Source organism: Rhea americana, unplaced genomic scaffold (genome assembly GCF_003343005.1).
Source record: "Rhea americana isolate MKP2758 unplaced genomic scaffold, rheAme1 scaffold_2, whole genome shotgun sequence".
NCBI classification, from domain to species: domain Eukaryota; kingdom Metazoa; phylum Chordata; class Aves; order Rheiformes; family Rheidae; genus Rhea; species Rhea americana.
Genome location: NW_028186149.1, coordinates 2,107,633 through 2,131,080, shown reverse-complemented (window position 1 = coordinate 2,131,080; position 23,448 = coordinate 2,107,633). Strand labels below are relative to the sequence as shown.

At 37.0% G+C, this 23,448-nt stretch overlaps 1 protein-coding gene across 2 annotated transcripts in view; it reads right to left on the bottom strand.

Annotated features, from left to right (window-relative positions):
- The window catches only part of ICE2 (interactor of little elongation complex ELL subunit 2), a 28,867-nt gene extending 5,530 nt beyond the window's left edge, over positions 1 to 23,337 (bottom strand). The window contains exons 1-14 of one of the 2 annotated variants that reach the window (XM_085303286.1): positions 23,225 to 23,337; positions 22,228 to 22,332; positions 19,370 to 19,637; positions 18,150 to 18,269; positions 16,130 to 16,264; positions 15,660 to 15,776; positions 14,372 to 14,531; positions 12,601 to 12,785; positions 11,221 to 12,169; positions 8,152 to 8,330; positions 6,255 to 6,384; positions 2,087 to 2,171; positions 1,906 to 1,956; positions 648 to 906 (exon numbers count right to left, since the gene is read on the bottom strand). In XM_085303286.1, the coding sequence (XP_085159412.1) occupies positions 648 to 906; positions 1,906 to 1,956; positions 2,087 to 2,171; positions 6,255 to 6,384; positions 8,152 to 8,330; positions 11,221 to 12,169; positions 12,601 to 12,785; positions 14,372 to 14,531; positions 15,660 to 15,776; positions 16,130 to 16,264; positions 18,150 to 18,269; positions 19,370 to 19,637; positions 22,228 to 22,332; positions 23,225 to 23,253 (2,772 nt within the window). In that variant the 5' untranslated portion in view covers positions 23,254 to 23,337. Of the gene's footprint in view, positions 1 to 647; positions 907 to 1,905; positions 1,957 to 2,086; positions 2,172 to 4,554; positions 4,721 to 6,254; positions 6,385 to 8,151; positions 8,331 to 11,220; positions 12,170 to 12,600; positions 12,786 to 14,371; positions 14,532 to 15,659; positions 15,777 to 16,129; positions 16,265 to 18,149; positions 18,270 to 19,369; positions 19,638 to 22,227; positions 22,333 to 23,224 lie in introns of those variants that run through there. The other variant, XM_085303287.1, reaches the window with a different exon arrangement.
- Positions 23,338 to 23,448: the final 111 nt, after the last annotated feature.

The window sequence follows — 23,448 nt, the reverse complement described above, 5'->3', positions numbered from 1 at the left end:
GAAAACTCTTTGTAAATGCAAGTGTATCTCTGTGCAGCTGTACTTCAAAGCCATTTTACACAGCTAAATTACCCAGCTATTAATAAACCCATCCACCACATTCTTTTGCTGTCCAAAAGTATTATTAGTCCACATAAATTTAAGATGCAAAACTCCATTTTGGAAGAATTTTGCCACCAAATGGTGAAAAAGTGTATTTCTAAAAAATGTATCATGGACACTAGAGAACTGGAGTAAGAGCTCTATATAGTTACTCATGGAATAGAGAGTTGAAGAAAGATTCAGCTTACCTAATTTCTACCTACCTAGACTCCTTCTGTAATCACTAGAGTGACAGTGAAAACCCTACAGCATGAGCCACATAATCTACTTAAGAGGCCTATCCTGGTGTGGACATGGATCTCTACATAATTACACGCCTATCCTCTCCGTTAATAATAAACAGAGTCCAGAGTAACAAGCTTAAATGTTGTTTTCCATACTGTAAATATTTAGGTCTAGGTGAGAGAAATCCTTCTTGAAACGAGCTTCAGGAAAAAGGCTTCCTATTCCTGCAGCGGACCCAGCACTCTAAAGAGTCTCTCTTACGGACTGACCAGATTGTTTCAAAACAATTAATCTGATCTTCCACCAAGTGGGATACTGACCTTCTGTTTCCGCACAGCCTCTTGGGGTGCAGGTGGAAAGGTGCATGGGACTCTTCCGTGGCTCATGTGATAGGGCAAAGGGAGGCTAGGATCTAGAGGCACCCAGGGGACTGACAGACTGGCAGGTACAGAAGGCAGATCGCAGTGTGCCTTATGCAAGTTATAGGATGCTCTGGTCGCCTTGTCAAGAGAACTCTTGTAGATTGCAACTGATGAATCTCCTGCAGCATGAGTCAGTAAATAGGAACCCTCCTGCAAACTGAAGCGATATAGATCAAAATTTAAGACGTGAAACAAAACAATTTACAGAGTATTTTTATTTTATCTGACCAGTTGATCAGGATAGTTAACTTCTTAGTGACAAGGAAAACATCTTTATATATTTACACAGCAGCCCCTTTTCATAAGGCTACAGAGAAAAAAATGCATGAAGTATATTGATAAATACATACTAACTTATGTATTTGTAATATACATACTTACACTGCATTAATTTATCATCAATGTATAGCTTATCATCAGTTATTTGTGCCTCAGTTCCACAAAACATTTAAGCATACCCTGAAAACTATCTATATGCAGCAGAACATATAATTCTTTATCTAATCAATGCCTGACGATACATAATGCATATATGCATATCAACACAAAGAGCAGAAGTGTTTTAAAGCACACATTTCAACCAGTTCCCCATATCTGAAAACTTAGGCACAAATCATAAAGCTACGGAGATTAAAAAGCACAAGAAAATTTATGTAATGCAAAATAACATGATTTACATACAGTGCAGGAAACTTTCTTCACAAAAAATTACAGACACACAAGATATGACAAGGCTACTTGCAGCCTGAAAGCAGCTAAATAAAGAAAGAAAAGGAAGCAGAAAGAGAAAGGCTGCAACTTCATATATATAAAATATAAAATCTGCTGTAATTATCTAAGCAGAAGGAAACATAGACAAAAGTCAGTATCATTGCAACATACTAAGCAAAAGACTATCAAAAAACAAAAGGACAAGTTCTAAACATCAACCTACATATATACTATTATAACTCACACCTTGAACTGTTTAATCAGCTCCAAATTGTCAAGTCTCATATCTTTCAAGGAAATGTTCACAGAAATCAAATTCTATTTCTTTTGCAACTTTTAGGGCACCTGAAGCAACAACAATCAGTAGGCAACCATTCTACAAAAGAAATGGAACCACATGGGTAACACTGCAAATAGATACAGTGAACAATAATGGAGCACTTACTCAGACACCTTCTTCAAGATGTGATGAAGTATGTTTAATGAATTTGCAGGCAAAAAAAAAAAAAAAAAAAAAAAAAAAAAAAAAAAAAAAAACACAAATATTACAAAAGTAGTAACTAGCCAGACTTGTAACGGACTTGAATTCACTGTTAAAAAGCTATTGAAGTGAGTGAAATACTCACTTAATCAGTCCAAGCTTTTCTCTTAAAATTTCTGGAGAAATCTTTTCTAGCATAATAAGCTTTGATGTAAAAGCATCAATACGTCCTGAAAAAAAAAAATTCAATTAATACATTAAAAAATAAAAGAGAACAAATAAATGATGCTCCTAGTATTTAATATTTGCTGATCTAATCCAATAAAGGTTTTTATTGCTCATTTATAGCTTAGCGCAGTGAAAAGTATTTGCAAATGATATACAGTAACTGACATGTAGTTGCTTTATTTATCAGGATGACTGTTTTCTTTCAGGCACTGTTTATTTGTTACTCTTCTTAATACCAGTATTTTGTGCAAGACTAAGTGGTTAGGTTTAACATTCTACATTGCTGCCTACAGGAAAAAAGACTTGAAGTCATTAAAAAAAAAAAGAAAGAAAGAAAAAAGATCTGTTCATGCTCTCCATTCCCATCTCCATTCCCCGTCAGCCTCTTCTCAAATAACAATCTTCTTTACTTCTAAACCCACAGACAACATAGTGTAAAAATTCTATGAACAACGCAAATCTGTTTTGCATTACTTGTTACATCTTTTACTCGTTAAGTGACTGATAGAAAATGCTTGGCATTCTGCGAGTTATGCATTCTGTGAGTTAGGCATATAATAAGTACTTCTTTCCAGTCAGTTCTTAAATCTTCTTTAGAAGCCAGTATTATCCTATTCTGGTGAAAGTAAACTTTTTTTCTGCAATAGATTTCACTTAGGCACTTAATGTAAATAAATAGTAGTTGGGGTAAAACATTCCCATTTTAAATCAGCAATGCRTATCACAACTTTATTTACTACTAAAGTACAACTGCCTTCTTTGGAAGCACGTCACAGTACTTCCTTTGCAGATGCAGGATTTCTTACTTGAACAGTAAAGGGCCTTAAAGTAGCAACTGAGCAATATGCTTTACTAGCAATGGAAAGAGAGCACTCTTAAGTTTGTTTCCTGATAATATCTCTGCTTTTGTGCACACTATCCGTTCATTCTTTGAAAACACGAAAATCACAGACTCGCTGTAATAGCACGCTTGGTAATTTATGAAGGAAGCCACAGCCAGATATCCGATTTTCTTCTCATCTTGTGAGCTGGCAGCACTGTTGAATCACTGGGCTCAGCGCTGAGATTCTTCTCTCGGCCACACACATCTGTGCAGCACTGAGCAACAACATGGGACAACTATGGGGCATGGATCAAGGTCCAAAGAACTTTCCAGCCACTCTTAATTGGCAATGTAAAAGACTGCTATGATCAGGATTTCAGGTCCTTTCAAGATCAAGGAACTCTCAAGCAATTTAACAGTGATATTTACTACGCTCTCAAAACTTCAATTTAAAAGGCTTCCCTTAAGACCCATAGAGTCTCAGAATAGTCTTGAGCAACAATTTAAGTTGTCAAGGTTCTGCATTATTAGTGGTAAGATCACAGTTTTGACATGGTTGTTCCAAACCTTCATTCTCATACTAGGGGGTCAATTTAAGAACATCTATTGCACTTCTGTTACTGGTTTAAACTCTAAATTTATTACATAGGACATAGTATTTCACTCAAAATAATTTAAATTATAGCATGATCTAAGAGGATGACCAGCACAAATCTGTCTGTCTGCTTACACCAAAAGCATGACGGCAATAGCCTTTTTACTTTCAGGTATCAGAAGAACAAATGGAAAAGCACAARTTGAAGAACGAGATATTCACACTACTTTGTCTGCAACACATACAGATATTCTTACCACCAGGGAACTGTCAGCTGTGCTTCAGGAAAAGGGTCTTTGTTGTAAAGACCTGTCTTACTAAACAGACACTAACAACCTCATCTTTTTCAAAGCTACCCAGAAAAATAAACTGAAAGGCAGAATTTCACAGCTACCTTCTAATATTTCTCAAGGATAGCAAAGAATCTTGAAGTATGATATGCCAACAGTTTCCCAAAAGAGACTGTGATAAACAATCAATTTTGTGGAAGAATATTTATACACGCTTTTTTTTTTTTTTTTTTTTAATGTTTCCACTAGAAACCACACAGTGGTACCAGAAATCACCAGTTCCCAATTTGTCTACCTAAATAGACCACGTATTCTGCCAGTATCAAAGGCTGGTTATGTGCCAAGAGTCTTCCTCCACACCTGCAACAGACACGTTATCATAGCGACAGGAAGAGACCCACCCCTCGTGCCGGGAGCGCCGATTTACTGTGCAGGACGGCGAGAATATACAGTAATGCTGTGCTTCCCAGGAATACACAAAGGAAAACTTTTATGCACCTCAGGGTTTGCTKCAGGAAAAAGCGCCTCCAAGGGCTGACAGCCGTCACGGGAATAACCAGAATTTCTCAGTCTCGCTGACATTCCTCCCCCGAGCACAGCACGAGAACAAAGAGAGCCCAGCGAAGAAGGGCAGCTCCGAGCAGCCAGCCCGCCTGGGGCTCTACACCTGACTCACGGCTAGGATGCACCCACACACTCCTGGAGACAGGGAACCTCCACACTGGAACGGGTGACAGCGGTGACTGTTCATGCCAGAGCAGCTCTTGCCGTCCACAACCTGCTTTCTCCTATACTCCTGAGAGCCTCTATGAAATATTGGCTGGACAAGCCATCCTCAAGCTTCTGTAGTCAAGCCATACGTTAAGTATCCTGTCGCAGATGGAAGATTAGATAGAAGTGCATTCTTCTAGCTTGTTGCTTTATAAGCAATGAGCCCTCTCTACAGCTTCACTATTCCCCCACACTGCTTGCGACTCTACAAATGCAAGATCAGCAAGGCTTTCTAGAAGAGTTATTAGGCCACAGTGAAAACCAGCCCTTCTACCCATTCTAGAATTCTATCCCTTCCATACAAATGCATCGCTTAGAGTATATTAATATATAAATTGCAGCACTGTGTGCATAATTATTTTAACTGTGCAAAGATTTTTTGGAGGGAAAAAACCCCAGCAAACTAAGTTCCACTTTCGTGCTTTAAATTTAGATAGTAGACAAAGGTAGATGCAATCAACAAAACTAGTGCTCCAAACACACCAGATTTCACATAACCCTTATGCTTTTAAGGTAGACAAACTCTGTAAGTAAAAGAATAGAAATAACTCAGCATTTCTAAAACAGTGTCTTTATGTAAGCTGCTAAGAAATAAGAGAAAAGACTTTGAAGACTAAAAATGGTAATTCAATGCATAATTGGAAAGGTTAGGCAACCACAGGCCGCAACTGCTGCCATAACAACCAAAAACACAAGACAAATCTTTCTACAACAGGAAAGTGAGGAAGTCCCAAATGCAGAACATTCATCTACTGTACAAACAGGACTGCCCTCACTCTCTACCAAGTGCCAAACACATTTTTAAATACATTTTGACTAACCACTTTAACTGTTGCAAATTCTGTTTTTTAAAATCTTGCTGATTACCAGATAATTAGTATCAAACAAGTCTTAAAAAAAAAAAGTCTCTTAAAATCTGGCCACATTAGTTTAGTTTCTTTGCTGTGTACATAGAACATATACTCACGAATTTAAGCTTTTGTAGTTCTGGACTTTTAAAGAAGCCATCCTATAAACATCAAAGCAGAAATTTTAATGGAAATTTGTTAGTGAATTTCTCCGTAACTGCTAGTGTGCTTGGTTTGTGTTTTGTTTCTGGACAAAATAGCATTTTCAATAGGATACCTTCCTGCTAATATTCCCTTTTTCTTTCTTTCCTTTTTTTTTTTTTTTTTTTTTAATTTTTTAAAAAAAACCCACTGCTTTACTGACTTCCCTTTCATCCTCTCTTGTTTCCATCTGCTGCATGATACAGGACAACGGCTCAAAATCAAAGATACTTATAGTCCTAAAGATTGCTAACTTCAAAGAACTAAATTCAAGCTTACATATACATTTTTCTTTGAAAAGCAAATAAACACAGTTCTTGAAAATAACTGTTACTAGGTGCTTTAGCATGAAAAGCATGACAAGCATGACTGACGCCCAGAAGCAGTTTTAGATACAGTACTAACTTAAGAGAAAAGTAAAAAACAAGTTTAGAAAACTAAAAGAAAAAATATAAGGAGGACTTACGGTGTATGGAATACACCATAAGCATCTTCCTCTTCTGTTATTCTGTGAGTATTCATACATACATATTTCTTAAAAATTGACATAAGCTTACCAATAAAAAATGAGCATTCAGAATGCAACATGCTCTCTGTCCACAGTCGACACACTTCACTTTCTGTAAGAGCTTCGACACCATAATAGCCTTGATATTCTAGTTTTGGCAATAGGAATAGTGGAACAGGCTATAAAAGTGCAAATACAAGTGAAATGATCACTCAATGTCCAAAAATAAATATCGCAATAGAATCACATTTTCTAATTCATAGTCATCATGATCTTCTACTACAGCTCAAATCTCTAAGATGAACTTAAGACTACACAGATTCCACATAATGGAAGATGAAATAGAAAAAAAAAATGTGTGTATACATGTGTGTGCCCGTGCACACATTTATGTGCCTTAGTAAACTCCTACATAAAAGCTGCAGTAATTTCTCCATAGGAATATATTATTTTGAATTTCACATTTCTATGCTCTACTGCCCTCTTCAGGAATTTYAGAAAAATAAGCAGTATATTTCTGAGTTACTTATTATTTTAATGGTATGCTGTCATTTATGCTCTATGTCAGAATTTCAAATCAGAACTTAGTATTTGGAATCTCATTTGAAATCAGAATTTAACATTTCTGTGTTAACACTAACAGACAAGAACTGAAGACGCTCCTCATTGAAAGTTTAGAGTTCAACTGTCAGCAAATATTTTCAAAAATAAAAACAGCGTTCAGTTTCTGACTGTCCATGAAAGCATAGGCCAATGGAGATGACAAAACGCAAAGAAGGATTTCTCTCACACCTCTACGGGTCCTCATCCTGCCTCATTTTCTTTTTAATCTACATCTCACTCTTTCCTAGAAGAGCTATTCTYTTGCTAGTAAAAAAAGAACAATTATTGTTTTACTTTTACATAGCACTTTAAAAGTTTGAAGTGGTATGCAAATATTAAAAGTCTTAAAACTAACACTACCCCTCCATCTGTGCTGAAAAAGACAGCAATTAAGTTAGCAATACTGAAAAGCAACATGGAAATGCGATTTATGAAACAAAGCAGCTACTCAAGCATTTATAAGCAATGTATCCATATTAAAATGACATTTCTTCAAAATAAAGTTCTGAGAAGGAAATCTTAGCAAACAATCAAAGAGTTACAAAGATACTTCTATTTTAATAGAGCAGAATCACCTCACTAGGTGTATGCATGCCTAAAATTCTGTTATTTTGGGGGGAGGGAGATACCAAACCAAATTTGTCAAATCATTGAGAGGACTCCTGACAAGATAGATGAATTATTCAGGATTCCAGAACAAGCTTTTCTTCTCCAGACATAATGAGGAGTATCTTGGTTTCATTTAAAGCTTTTTATTTCTTAAGATAAACAATTTGTGAGAATGTATTCCATACAGTCCCCTCAAGCAGAATGAATGGGACRTACTATCCTCTTTGAAATGTACCCTCTGCAGTTCACTCTATCCTATCTCTCTCTGCTTAACTAGGTGTAATACTAAGGTTCAGTTCTGCTTTGAAGTATTTACAGTCACGAAGAATCTCAAAGCCTTAGGCCGCAAACCTAATTACTGCATTAAGTTTTAGGAATAGTTCAAATTGGCATTAGTATAACTACCCACGATTATTATTATAATGTGGTGGTTGTAAGAAACGCAGAATCACACTTGCTTATCTGTTCTAATCAAGTGAGGCTAAAGAATCGTAAGTTATTCTTGCCTCCCCTGCTGCAACAAATATTTACTTAAGAAGGTGTACATTGAAGAAGAGCTACAATTGGAAACAATTGGACTGGAAACACATCATACCTCCTTTTTAATTCCAGAGATACTCAGCACACCTTAAATAATGACAGTCTGTTAAAGGAAAAAGTTCCAGTTGAGCACATCAGTTAACACTAAATAAAAGAATAAACAGCCAGAAAAAGACTGACAGCAAAATTTGTACCTTTTGGGCTGTTTTCTTTTTATGGGATCGTGGCCTTGTCTTTACTTTTTGCACATTGCAACGTACAAGTAACAACAGATTGTCCAAACTGAATAGTTTATATACGAGGTTGCCATTCTCAGGTGCTGTATACTCTGAAGGGTCTTCAACAAGCATCTCAAGTTCATTTGGCAACTTTCCTACAGAAAATACATAAAACAGAAAATTAAAAATTTGTAGACTTCACTGTAAAACTAACTAGCTTTCTTCTCTCTTGAAGTAGAATTTCTTTAAAAAAAAGTTTGATAAGGATCTGGCAAGGGAAAAACCCTATCCTATTAGGCACAAGAGGTCACTCATCACGTATTTCAAAATAAGTTAAAATGAATAATGTCCAATGTAAGAGTATATTATTAAATACTCTCACATATTTTATCTTAATCATTCTATTTCTTGTGCAAACGGAGCTGTGAAACTCCATGTCTGTACGGAGCTCAAAGGCTGGAGTTTAAGTCACAGTGAAGTTACACTCAGCACAAAGGAAATCAAACGTCTATTGACAATGAATGTCTCCTGAGAGCTGTCATCCATTCAATAGTTCCTTAAACGGCTCAACTCTGCATTCCAAGCTGAATTTGCTTCAACTTTAATACCAGCATATCCAGAATCACACACACACAATCACAGAATGGTTGAGGCTGGAAGGGACCTCTGCAGATCATCTAGTCCAACCCCCCTGCTCAAGCAGGGTCACCTAGAGCATGGTAGACAGGGTTGCATTCAGGTGAGTTTTGAATATCTCCAGAGAAGGAGACTCCACAACCTCTCCGGGCAACCGGTTCCAAGAAGAAACTCTAGATCTCAAAATGCAGCTTTCAGGCGGGTAAACAAGCATCCCTGCATCCTATAGATTTACTTTAAGGAAACATTTTAAAAAAACATAATGACTACACACCAACCTATTTAAGATTTTGTATTGAAAATTTATCCTCTTCTGGTTTTTTGTCCGGCAGGTATGTAGAAGTGTGCGCCAAAACTACAACTACAAATAGATACTGCTGTAGTGCTATGAATAAAATCAAATACATTTAACATGAAACTTCAGATCTTATGAACATCTTTCAGTAAGTATGAGAGATCATCATCCAAATGACAGAAAATTATTTTCAATTAGTAAAATTTTTAACTTAATTCTGTCTTTCCACAGAGAAGACAGGCCTTTTTTTTGTTAGCTTGCTATACAACTTTCATTTTGTTGAACAATTTCTGCTTAGTATTCTTTCGCAGTTACACTTTAGCTCCTCAGCAACATTGGTTTTACTGTTTCTATTAAAAAATACAATTATCAATTGTCAAACATCTGAATTCCACACTCTGGTTTTCTAAAAAGAGAATATCACAACTTAATCCCTCAAATTGAGGAAGAGGAGACAAGTATATTTTAATGACCATTAAAATTAAATTTAATTTTGAATTTTAAATTCAATTAAAATTAACATGAAGGTTATGTAACRATAAGAGAATTTTAGCTGAAACAGAGTAAACTGAAAGTTTCATTTAATACAGCTATCTTTTACATTTCCATCTCTACTAACAGCACATTTCCCTACACCTCCTTTCCTCTCCTTTACTTCAGCCAGTAGAACACAAAGATTAATTTAAAGGATCATCCTGTCCCTTCCTCTTTCTGATGATCTAACCACATAACATGTATCAACCACATCAGACAGGTTTACTGGCTCTATGCTCCTAAAAACCATCAGCAGAAAAGGAAAGATATGCTTGTGTCTTTACCAGGAGGCAGGAATGCTTCTYGAGCCCCCTGCAGCCCCAATTCTGCTCCTCTGGGGCATCCAGGGTCTCCTCACTTCCCCCCCCCCCCCAGGTTTCTCTCTCACATTTGCAACTAGTTCTCGTACCACAGCAAGGATGCGGCCAAGGCCTACAGTGTACCTGTAGATAAACATGATGTGTTGTTTAAAAGCCTAGAGAGTGGCCATCTTAAATCAGGAAAATCCAAACTTCAATCTCCAATTATTTCCATTACAGACAGATTAATTCCTCTGTGACTGAACAGACAGCTGGTCAGAAAATTCCAGTGAAACATCTTCCACCAGAAAACACAGATTCACTTCAATTAAAGGCTTGAGAAAAGAGAATCTGTGTTGCAGCAACCTGCCTGGTTTCCTGTGAGCTTACCCGACACCGGGTTGGCATGTTCAGTTGCGCAGAGCTCAGAAGCCACAAAGGCACGTCGGAAAACCCTCACACTTTAGGATCCCTAGGATATTTGAGACTTAGTTCTGGATGGAGACCTGCGTATAGCCCAAGTCCCGCTTCCAGCTAAATGCAGGAAAACTTGGAGAGGTGACTTGTAGGGTGTCCTCCCCAGCCTGCCGGAACCGATGGGAACAGTGACTGAATTGTGAGCCTCAGAACTTAAGASACACAAATTTACAGACTTCTTATAATGTTAATTGCATAATTTCATTAATTTTTCCTTCTGCAGAAAATTTAAAGTTTCTTGTCATTCAAAAATGGCACTATTTTTGCAGACTTCCTCACAGACTAGACTACTAARAAGTTGGAATTTCTAAAAATAACTCATTTTAGTATCAAACGACTTCTCCTCCTCTATTTTGCTTTAATTAAAACGTTAATAGGCTCACTCTCGTTTGTCTTAGGCTCTAGCTACTCAGTAGCACTGTAAAAAACTTATAGAATATAGCATTTAGAGCTCCCAGACTAGACCCTCCTTTTTTCTCTCCTTCCATCCACAGGCACTTCTTGCTCAAAATCCTTGCCTGTAACAACCTTTCATTCCTCTACAGTAAAATAAGATAACATTTCATGTACAACTCTGTGGATGAACATCTACAAACATTTCTCTTACACATGCAAAACAGTATTTCTCATACAGAAAAGGTATTATAAAAAAAAAAAGAAGAAGAAATTTAAGTCACGTCTTTAAACAAACATAAAAGAGGTACTATCAGGATATTTTCCAGAGGACAGAATTAAAATCAGTTTCTCTTAAATTTACAGAAAATTTAAAATTTTACTCCATACATGACAAAGAGTGTTACTTACTCTTTGGAGGTCCTTGGAAAAGCCATGTCCAGGAATTTCTAGACAAGTTGCTGGAATTTGAGACAGGGCCTGGTGCAGTTTCTGTGTTGGAGATCATCGATGATTTTGGAGATGGCGGTACATGGGTTGGTGCAGAGTTAGAATTCTCACAGCTCACTAGCGGCTGCTCATGAGCTTTTGGGGAAGGTGACTTGAGGAGTTCAGTTTGCATTTTCAAAATCTGTCCAACAGGATCAAATTCTTTGGACAACCTTTTTGCAGGCTTTCTGGAAGCATTTTTCCCCAGATCCACATTATCTGGGGATTCAGTCACAGTTTCTGATGGCATATGGATGGAGGAAGGCGACGTAGAAGTCTCTGCTGAGATGCTGGAAAAAGTATTTGCTACAGCTGATTTGCAATAATCAGTATTTTTACATTCTGTATCAATTATCAAACGATCTTCATCAGTATCACTACTGCACAAAGAAGCACAACTCTTATTTTTTTGTGCATCAGACTCTTTCTTGAAAGTAGCAGCATTAGATGAAGTATTTAATTTTGTTTCAATGTCTGATACTTCCKTTGTCATGAGGTGCTGTGCTTTGTTCAATTCTACCTCCTCTAAGTGAAAGCTTTTATGAGATGAATTTTCTTCAAGTTTGGAGCACAGAATGCCAAAGGACGGAAGCTGCACTTTGCCRGCTGAAAATCCTTGCTCAGAAACTGTGCTTCTTCCCTCTTCACCTACATTGTTTATGGTAGATGTCAATTTTTTGTCCACTTTTAGTTCACGTGATAGAACTGGACCAGTATTACCAACTTTAGGAAAAGTATATTCTGTTTTAGAATTCTTTGAGAGTTTGACCGACGCTCCAAAAGTTTCTAGTTCTGTAACATCATCATCAAAATCCATCCCCAGGTCATCTGGAACAGGAATCTTCCTGCACTCATAGGTGTCAGAAGGTATCTTAAAACAAGGATGGGGGGGAGGGGGGCAAATAACATATTAACTATAAATAAAACATTTAAATTTGAAACATGCAAAAAACGTTCTACTAGTCACATTAGGACTGTTGAGGTACAGATGAAGTAACTGGAAAAAAATGAATGAACAAACCAACCATACTGCATTTAAAGTGGAATATCTTAAACCATTCAGAGTTAATTCAAAGCCTTGTCCACCTAAATGTGCCACACCAGCTGAAATACAGTTTAACGACGTAAACATTAAAGCCAAGATAAAGATGTTGTAGAAGCCCTTCAAGAAACCAGACAGACTTCTTAAGAAATAGGATATGTAACTCCAAGGCAGAAAAGCTAGAATGCAGCTCAGAGACTCTAAATCTAGTGTTCTGGGGTTTTTTTTAATTAATTAAAAGAAGTGGTGAAGCTACATACATCCCACTGAAAATTCTCTTCCTCAGCTGGTTTGTCCATCAATACATCAGAAATCGATACGTAAGACTTTTTAGTTGCTAAGTCGTCCATCGGAATTTCATGGAAGATTTGGTTCCTCTCTCTTACTGTCATTTCCTTTTTCAGAAGAGGTGAGTCAACATAAACCACTTTGGCTGGTTTGCTATCTTTTAAAGAATGGAAAAAGATTACGTGAAAGAAAAAAAACAATCATTGTATGATTTAAATAACAAACTACTCTTTCAAATTCCAATTACATTCAAATACATTCCAAATTTATGTTACAAGAAATGAAAAACTATCCTCTTGTTAATTACAGAAAATAAAAATATGTCTAGATACAGTGTGAATTATGATCCTGCAGCAGCAAAACAGGTTAACAGACAATCACGTTTTAAATGCAGTTCCAAATAGACAATTTTAAAAATAATTTAGGACTCAACATTCCTTGTATTTCACTGCCATATCAAACGTATTCAGTTAACAAACAAACAAACAAACAAACAATCGATGCAAGAGGGCTAATATAGTCTGGATGCCATTTAGGTTGTAACTTCAGATCCATAAACTAGGTTTAAAAACTACCAAGTTCACATGAAAGGATCAGGCTCGTCATTACAAATAAGTTCATTTTATTTCATGGAGGAAAAGGAAAAATTTAAAGATTTGCAGGTATTTGTCAGCTTATTTATGGCTAGCCAGTAGTTTGCTATCTGCAAATCTTACAACAAAAAAAAACCAAAGAGGAAATACAAGAGGAAATCTATCTGAATTAGAATATTCACATGAGTAGATCAGTTTAATTAAATTTTTTTTGCTGCAATTGGGAGAAGCATCATCCACAAACTCTAAATGTGAATTTTTTACTCTATGACATAAACTGGTCCTTTAGTTCCAGGAAATTTTTGCTACTTCAGTACTTTTATCAATTCTTTTTTTCCTAAATCTTCAGAATTTTTCTCCTCAGCTTATTGAAATCTGTTAAACTAATAGCTTTAACAGCTTCACATGATTTTTTTTCTTTCTGAGAAGCAGAGTTTAAGAGTTTTAACAAGCAAAAGGACATTTAGCTGACTTCTCTTTCCCTCGTGCACAACAGAAAATARCTGCGTGTCTAAATGCAGTGTTAATGGCAATACCTCTAGAAGTTGTTATTATTCTCAGTAACAAGGTGGAACAACGTGCAGAAAACTATGAAATGACTTTGCTATCAGCTTTCCTCCTTGAGGACAGAGCAAACTACAGCAATGGATTTTTTAACATTCACTTCTTTGGATAACTGCGATTAAACTTTTTTTTTTTTTTTTTAAAAAAAAAACAAGGTCCTCTGACTCTTTACTAAATTAATGCTGAAAAACCCTAACTTCAGTTTTTTGTCGTCCTTTAAGATGTGTACTCAGTTAGTTAAAATTTATTACTTCATTTGATTTTTAAAATTAAAGAACATGAAAGTACTTAAGAGAAATTGTTTTCCAATAGCTGCATTTTAGAGGGCTGCTGCTTCAAAAAGCATGAGAATCTGAAGTTTTATTGCAACTAGCATTTTCATTTACCTTGGCTTTTTTCTTCCTAAAGAAAAACAAAATTAAACTATTTTATTGTTGTATAGGCTAAACCAGACCATCTCCTACCTTCTCTCAGCAGTTTTTACCATTTYAGTTGGACTCTTCAGTCAACAGAAAGGGATTATGAGAAAACATAGAGGACTTCACAGACAAAAATACAAGTTCTATAACACAAAAGCATACTATACCTGCAACAGGGATCATTTTAATACAAACTGGAATTTCCCACTGTTCCTTATAGTTTAGCCCATGATTATTCAGTAAAGCATATAATGATTGATTACTTAGAACAACGTGAGGACAGTATTTCAAAGCAAGTTTTTCTGCGTTTGAATCTGTACTAATATCCTAAACCAGAAAAAAAAAAGATACAATTTTTTTAAAGGTTTTTAAGAAAAAGACATTTATAGTCTGCCATATGYAAGTTTAAATTCATAAAAGAAAACACAAATTAAAAAGCCCCAAACTTACAAATGCCCAAATATCATCATTCTGCCAGGGTKCAGAATCAAAGGAAAAGGTATAAAGTACCTAAGTTTTTTGGCTGCATCTAGCTTGCAGCGTATTTGATTTTTCAGTTCATTCCTACTAATTTGAATTACTAGGCTGAATAGGAATATGGAGAATAGAAGAATATGGGACTGCATTACAGTGYGAGCAAGACTAGGAGAATCACTCACACATACTACAGATCATCTTACAGATTAATAGTAATATTAAGAAGAGGCCTAACACTGAAGTGGAGTTAAAACTGAACAGTTCTTTAAATATACATTATCTATCACGAATCTTAAATATAAAAACATGAAAAATACAAATTCAGAATTTAAATAAGTGTATTTAAAATGATGYTTACAGTTTCCATGAGCAGAGGAGGTTGGACAGGGACTGAGAAAAAAATGGAAGTCCAGGAGCACTTGGGACCATGACAGAAAATCAAGAAGGGTGAGTGCAAGTGAAAAGGGGGGGGGAAATCTAGCTGTATTTTTTATTTTACCAATCTCAGACAACCTCAGTAATATTCTCTGCTTATAGCTTTATCACCTCTCGCGATATATCATGCTCCTCTTACACCTCTGCTACCTTCTTAAGCAACACCCTCCTCTCCAATTACAGCCTCTCTGTTGAAGGTTTGGTTTCTGATGAACAAACTCCTTAAATTAGCAGACAACAAACAAGCTCTACATAATGAGAAAAGTAATTGATATGATCTTCTCTGTGGAAGAACACAGACAGCAACATTGGATATTTGGCAGTAAAATGGATCGTAATTAAAAATTTTTCAAGTCAGAAATGGAGTCTATGCTGTTCAGCAATAAAATCTGATATTCCGATTTTTGAAGAAGGCTGTATGATTATTATTCATGACATAATAATAGAAGTAATACAAAAAAATAAAACAACCCCCCCCCCAAGACACACACATTCTTCTCTACAACATATGACATAATAATGACACAAGAAAAGGTTACTCACACTGTGCATAATAGAAGCCTTTTCTTCCGGACTTACAATAGATGCAACAGTTTTATAATCTACAGGTAGTTGAACAGGCATGGTAGGGAATTGTGTTTCAGCACGTCTTGCTGTACCCTTGAACAAAATAAAGCCGTACCAGAAAACACCTTGCAGCGGAATCATACGGACCAAAAAATTCCACTTTTTATAATGAAAAATATGAAGAACTAGGCAGATACATTATAAAGTTGATGTTATAATTAAAAAAAATTAATGTAATACTTTTTGTTGTAAACATGTAACTAACAGATTTATAGTCCTTTTGCCAAATACTTTAACTTTGCAAACAATTTTCAGTATACATTGTAACCCCTGACCCAAGCTTGCACTGAATAATGCACATAAAAGAAGAGTTCTGCATAATACAATTCATATGTAGTTCTTATTGGAAAGTAATCCCAAAACAAAAAGTATATGTAAGGTATTACCATTACAAGAAGATTTTTTTCCAGCCTAAAGGTCAACTGCGTGTTAAATTTTCCTCCCATGATACTTATGATTTCCTGGAGTGTGTAAAATTCAGGATACTTTTGCACATGTCCAATACATGCACGTAATAATTTCTAATGTAAAAAGAAAGAAAAAGATTATGCATTGCTATCTTCCATAATAATTTCATTTAAAAAACCCTCCTGCAATTGCAATAGTTACATTTGCATATACTTTCTGTAAAAAATACTGACCTATTTCCTAGATTACTGCTAATGTGTTCAACTGTTCAAATTTCGAGTAGAATTTAAATTCAAGACTTAAGAGATACCAATACAGTGAGACTCTATAATAATCATATAATCACTTGTATCAGAACTGAAATGTATTCTAAATTCTCCTCAATCACTTACACGCAAGGTTCACAAAGGATACACATAGGCTTAGACCACTCAAAAAAGACTGTTCAGTACAGTTTGAATCTAATTGTGCTGAACTGGTTAMTTGTTACCTTTTCAGCTTGCTTACTTAGCCAGGCTTTTAGATGGTGTACTATTCCTTTATGTTACTACTTGATTTATACAAGTCCAGCTAAAAGCTGTAAACGGTAAAGATTTAAGACTGAAGTTTGCTCTCACAAGATCCTGAGCTAAATTCTACTGATATCTGAACTGAGCACTCAAGTATTTCGTTTTTATTTAGTAGTTATGATGAGTTGTTTCTGCAAGTACTGTTTAAAAATGAAATGGAAACAATACTGAGATGTAATTCTAAGAATTCTAAGAACTTAACTATAAGCAAGACTTAAAGACTGGAGACATATTTTCTAACCAGAAGATAAGATCATTGCCTTAGAAAAACAGATGCACAATGTGAGATATAAAATAATGAAGCCAATTTCCCTATTTTTTTAGAACAAAAATGTAGGATTCTTTTTATCACGTGTGATAACGTAACAATGTTTGTGTCAAACTGTTTTAATGGGAGAGTAAATTTATCTTGTGCTTTAAAAGGTATATAATAAAATTTTATGGTGAAATTAAAGCAATCTTTCTGATTTTAACTAAAGCCCCTATTCTCTAATATTTGTAATTTTTAGCAAAAAAATATTTAACTAGACCACTTCAGGTAACATAAGACACTATTAGAAAACATTTACATTAATTATATACTAAACAAATATTTTAATTATACGTTTTTGTTCTCTGATAACAGAAACTTAAATTCCAACTTAAATCTAAAATTGTTTTAGTAGGCCCTCCTCTAAAACAAAGACAGAAATATAACTCTAGCCATTCATATTCTTGGTGTTACAAATGAGATATGGCAGACTTTTTTTTTTTTTTCTTTAATAACTGACTGTTCAAGAAGTACCATTGTAAGTGAGAAGACCTCGGAATTAAGAAAARGTTGTCTTCAATTTGCTTCACATAAGTAAAAAATTCAACCCAGTGATGTAAAGGTTTAATGAACCTGTATTCTGGAATTCTTTTCTCAAAATATGTTAATCCAAACTGTTGGAATGATGTAGAGTTTCATTCGCTGTTGATTTTAGAATCAGCAAACCGGGTATTTAAAGAAAGCATGAACTTGCAGATTATTCTGATTAAGGCCTAACTAACCTCTGACAAAAAGTGACGTAATAACATATTAGTTTAGTGGAAAGCTTAGTATTATTCTGAATATATATGCCCCAGAAGCTTACCAACGTAAATTTATGCTTAAAATGCAAATTCYTCCCTGCCAAATGTAATCAGTGCTGTCACATCCTTTATTGCTGGCTAACTAAACTTTCGTACAGTATTGCATTCAATGACCTCACTTATATCTTACCAGCTACACCTAAGCTGCAGGACCTGCCAGGCTGGACAGMGTATGAGGTAAGGAGACTCCTCACATTTCATTCCAAGACAGAATCAGCAAAAGTTCTGTCAACATCAGCTCCTACAAGCAGTGTACATGCATCTTTCAATACGATTGTTTAAAAGGGAAAGAATTAAACACAGTGTTGCCATTCACCTCAGTATAGAGTTGTGCATCTTCAGAGATGGTATCATAGTCTTGGGTGCAGCTTTTTGCAGCATTTTGAGCAAATTTCATAAATTCTGAAACTTCAGCATTTACTAACTCTTTCATTTGCTGTAGGGGAGAAAGAAAAAGAAAAGAACAGTTTTTAAGACACAATTCTGCTTGTATCCCCTACACTGGGTAGGTAAACAGCAAAATTTCCAAAGTAACAGGACAGGAAATGGTATGAGGAAGGGCACAGATCCCATTTGCTGCTCAGTTTGGTAAATCTTTGAATTCCGTGAAACTCTAAATGCATTCAACACAGAATTTCATAAGATTAGGTTTACTTCCTTTAAAAAAAAAATCTTTTGATTATGCACTGGTGGTTTAAACAAAAGAACTGTTACAAGACATTGTTGGAGCAAGTTGACACGACAGAGTGACAAAGGCATTGAGTTCTGATTTCATAAGCAATGACACCGTTAGTAACAACAATGCAAGAGGTACTGATTTCCCGCTGCTAAAGAATTAACATTAGCGAGGAGGCATGGGATATGTAACGCAGTGGCTCAAAAACATTTGCTAATTAACTACCATATACAGGAGTCAACTAAAACGATGCAGCCAACCAACATGAAACATAGTCTTTCACTATTCAAATAATCTTGCTGAGACTGAGCAGCAAGCGTGAGCTTGTGCCTTTCTACTCCAACGAGCTGTGATGTGGCAAGCGTAGAAGGTCAACATGCAGGTCTCCTCACCTGCTAACGAGGAAAGTTCCCATTACAGGATGATGTCAAAGATCACAAAAAAATTTATTCATCTTTTTACATAAGACTGCTACATGCCATTATGAAAGGCTATAATCACCGTATTGCTTTAGGGTAAATTTTTAAACTTTCTTCTCTAATTCGTTTTTAAATCAGCCATTAAAGAGCTACAGTTACTGCAAGATACTACCGCTTAAAAAACAAAACAAAAAAACAACCTCATACTTTTAAATAATAAATAACAAAACACACTTTCCATCTATATTAAAAATTCTATCCTGAACGCTTAAAACATTTATTATCATTCATAAGAATATAGGTCAAAAGGAAAACAGGGCAAACTGAATTTTAAAACAATTTTTGCTACTTTGCCATTACTCTTTGCAACAACAGTAACAAAAATGTATAATTCTTTTCTGTGATGTTTGTGTGTACATACACGCACGCAAACACACTTACCATATATGTGAACATTTCTCTTTGACTTGCTGCATTAACTTGAAAATGGTTTGGTTTTTTAGAGTACTTAGTCATCAGATATAAATATGTTTTTTGCTCCTTCTCACTCAAACAAGAGGTAAATGGATAGGGGAGTCTAGGTTCTGGAAAAGGCTGATCATCAGCCGTAGTTTTAGCCTTCACCTCAACTGGACCTGCAGCCTGCACGTTACAACTCCGTTTGTCTTCCGAAGCATTTGCCAAGACCTCTGTGTTTTTATTTGCCTGTCTGAAAGAAAACATACAGAAAGAACTTAATAACAGCGCTCATGCAAGCTCTTAAACTTCAAATCCAGCAAAATGCACTGTAAGGGAAATAGTATTTTTCTAACCCCTACCCTATATCATAGGAATTTCATATTCTGAAACTTTACCTAGACAATGACACTAACCCTGTGTGCCAACAGCAGGTTTGCCACTGATTTCAAGGGGGAGGGAGGGAAGGGCTGCACTATTATTGCACTTAATTAGAAAACTTTTTTTTTTTTTTAAAAAAAAAAACAAGATAGCATACATAGTAGTCTGCACACTGAATACTGAGGCGACAAGCCAAATATGAAACTCAAATTCTTTGCTCTGGAACACCCTCCTTATTAACCACTGATGATTTGTATTCAGAAGCAATTTGTACTTAAAAAGGTCTAACGTACAAAACGAAGTTAGAGAGTAAACAATAACCCCTGAACTAGAAAGCCTTTATTTCACTGTAAAGGAAGTAAATTAAAATTGCTCAATTCTTACAATATAAGTTTCAGTTTTCAGTGAAGAGTTTTCCTAAGAATAGAGTACACAACTCAGAGTTTCATTTTCAACTCTAAATCACACAAAAATAACAGTAAGCAAGGTAGCAGCCCTAAAAACAACAGAGAAGTAACATTATAATGCTGATTCTTAAAACTCCAGGATATGAAGGCCAGCTTAGGTCTTCTCTATATAAAATAACTGTCCTTAAAAGGGAAAATACGTAAGTTTAACAAAATGACCAGTAACTGCTGATTTTGGRAAAAAAAAATGTATTTTTAAGATACAATTTCAGCAATAGAAAACATCTCAAGTGTTATTCAAACCCAACAGTATCACGTCCACAGCTCTTAATAATACTTCACAGCTGTCTCTCCAAATATGAGAATATGTCCATCCTTGTGGCACAAACTGGCAAATTTAATTAAGCTGCAGCAGCGACAAGATGCTGACTCAGATATGCCAATGTAGGCACGTCAAGGAATTCTAGCAGCTTAAATTGGCTATATTCAGCACAGAATGAAACGGCAGCACATCAAGATCATTCCAGTATGCAGTGCTGTCACAACCTTCATCAGGGTGCAAACCAAAATAATCTGACAGAGCTTTTCCGTCCATATTTACAGCATTATCCTTTATTTAAGCTGACAGCTTAAATTTTTCTCCTTCATTTTATCAGCAACCTGCCTTCACAGCTGCTATGGTGAGAAAACATTCACTTTAGTAAATATTTATCAGAAATCCCAATATACAAATCAACAAACTTCTTGTAGCTTTTATTTTCTTATTTGCCCCAATAGGTTCCATTTCTCTTCCTCTGATTACGGCCAGTTAACCTAGTTCCCGTATTTTCTAACTTACTGTAGTTGCAACCCTACTTCTGACGATAAATCTGCTTTTATCGTACACAACGGAACACAACCCCGTTGCTAACTGCAGCCATGCAGCCTGGAAATCCTGATGTGTGTATCTAAAGGAAGAATCCTGCAGGAACATCAGTCATCCCGTAGCAAGCCATGAGGATGTGTGCGCCTCTGCCAGTACAGGCAAAGTTACCCTGATAGAGATGGGCCAGGAAAACCACTTTAAGCCTTTTTTCTAGCTAAACATGTGGGATACGCAGTCATGTGATGTGGACATCTCTTCCCCTAAAAACCACATTCTCAGTGTTAGTTCAGAAAACCAGAGCAATTCCCCATTTGGAGCTGACTGCTTCTGCGCACACTGAGCTCCCCCACTCACAACACAGTCGCTACCTCGGTCTCCAYCCCTATTCTTCAATCCCGTGAACGCCAGTCCACTAGCAGCAGCTCGTTAGTTGTACCTCCCTACTAGCTTACCAATACTCCAGTTTTTGCCATCCGGTAGCATGAGAACAATACTTTTTCACTATGTCAAACAAATAATATAATATTACAAATATATCTATTCTATTTTATAGACAATAAGTAAAGAAGATCTCAGAAATGTGTTATCAATAGTATCTGTACCCAAACCATTTTTGTCTACAGCATTTCATTTCCTACTCTTCAGGTAATAATCTGTACAGTTTACTCATTAGTCAGGGAGCTAATCAGGTCTCCACTGTAGCTAACACACAGAGTTGGGTCTGTAAAAATAGTGTCAGCAGCTTCCCAAAGGTATGAGTGAAGAGAACTTCGATGTAGAGAGTATTGGCAGACTTCCACAAAGCCAGGTTAGACAGAGAGAGACAGCAAGACGTAGATTTCCAGGAAGAACTAGGTCTAGGTCGTGGGTTACAGGAACTTTAACATGGCTGGCTAAGAGCGTCTGTCAAACTTGTTCCCTCTTTGGTATGCAAGAAGAAAGAAAGAAAAAAAATCCACGCCCAAACCCAACCTCACACAGAAGACCAGCAGCCCCAACCCACTCTCCTGAGGTCTCACACGTGTGGGGCACAGTMCAGTACGCAGACCTCATCTGTAACCAGCCTGTGCCCTGGGTAACTGGAAATTTTCCTTTCATAAACCAACAGGAAACCAAACCCAAAACAAGCAAGAGTGTGCATCAAAAGCACAATGAAAAACAGCACAAARTCGTAATGTAACAGCATATACCTGTTTGACAACGTCCATAGCTCAGAGAGGCTTGGAGCCAATGAGTATTTTTCATAAGTTTCTCGTGAGAAAAATACCTCAGTACCATTTTTTGGTAAAACATCCCTAGTAAGAAAAACAAAACAAAACAAGAACATTGCAATACACAATGAGTTAAAGGTCAAATTTTGATCCTGAGAAACACAAAACAGAATTATATACAAAAATCTGGAGACTATCTACAGTGCTTACACATTCCCTCCTACACATGCTACATAAATATTGTCCAATCTCTTACTGGTCTTCAATGTTAGAATAAAATCTCTTATGGGTCTTCAATACTAAAATAAACATGTTTTTCACAGTCCAAAAGGAAAGACGACATTAACAGATGGGTATAAAATCTAGATGCAGCTAGAGAAAACTGATGGGAGTTACACACTTTCAGAAGGCGTGGCTCAATCGAAACTAAACATCGGGCTGAATTTACTGGAATTTTGAGGAAAAAAATCCCTCTTTTTAGTTTTTCAGAAAAGATGCTGTCGTTCATGTAATCCTAAGGACTTCCTGCCCTCTAAACCACTTAAAAAAAAAAAGGAAAAAAAKGCAAAATAAAAGCCTGTGATACAGCCCCTTCCTCTGATGAGGATTATACAATGAAAGCGAAGTATCTTCCAAGGCACGAGGAAAGACTTATTCCTGTCCTTCTCACAAATTAACTGACACACAACTCACCTCTCTGGACTGAGAAATGAGTTACCGCCTGCGGGACGTTTGCTGCCCGCTTATTTTAGCCGCCCGCCGCCCGCCGCCCCTCAGCGCCGGCCGCGCCCCCTCGCGCCCAACGGCCCAAGATGGCGCCCCCTTCCCGCCGCCCGGGCGGCCGCCGCCCCCTCCTTCACGCGCTCTCGCCGGCGCATGCGCGCCCCAGCGCGCGGCGGGGCGGAGCGGGAAGCGCGGGCAGCTGCGCGCGCCCCGGCGGCTTCGGGGAGCGAGGCGGCGGCGCACGCGCACTCACCAGCTCAGCAGCGGTGCTCTGGCCGCCATCCCGGCCGCCGCTCTGGCCCTCGGGGAAACGCAGCCGCCGGCTCCCCGCCGCTGCTGCCCGGCCAGGCTGCTCTCCCGGTAATGGCCAATCAGCGCAGCGTGGCTGGTCAGGTGTTGCGGGCGCGGCCAATGAGAGCACGGCCTCGAGCTGCCGCAGAGACGGCTGCGGGCGGCCATGTTGGGGCGGCGCCCGGC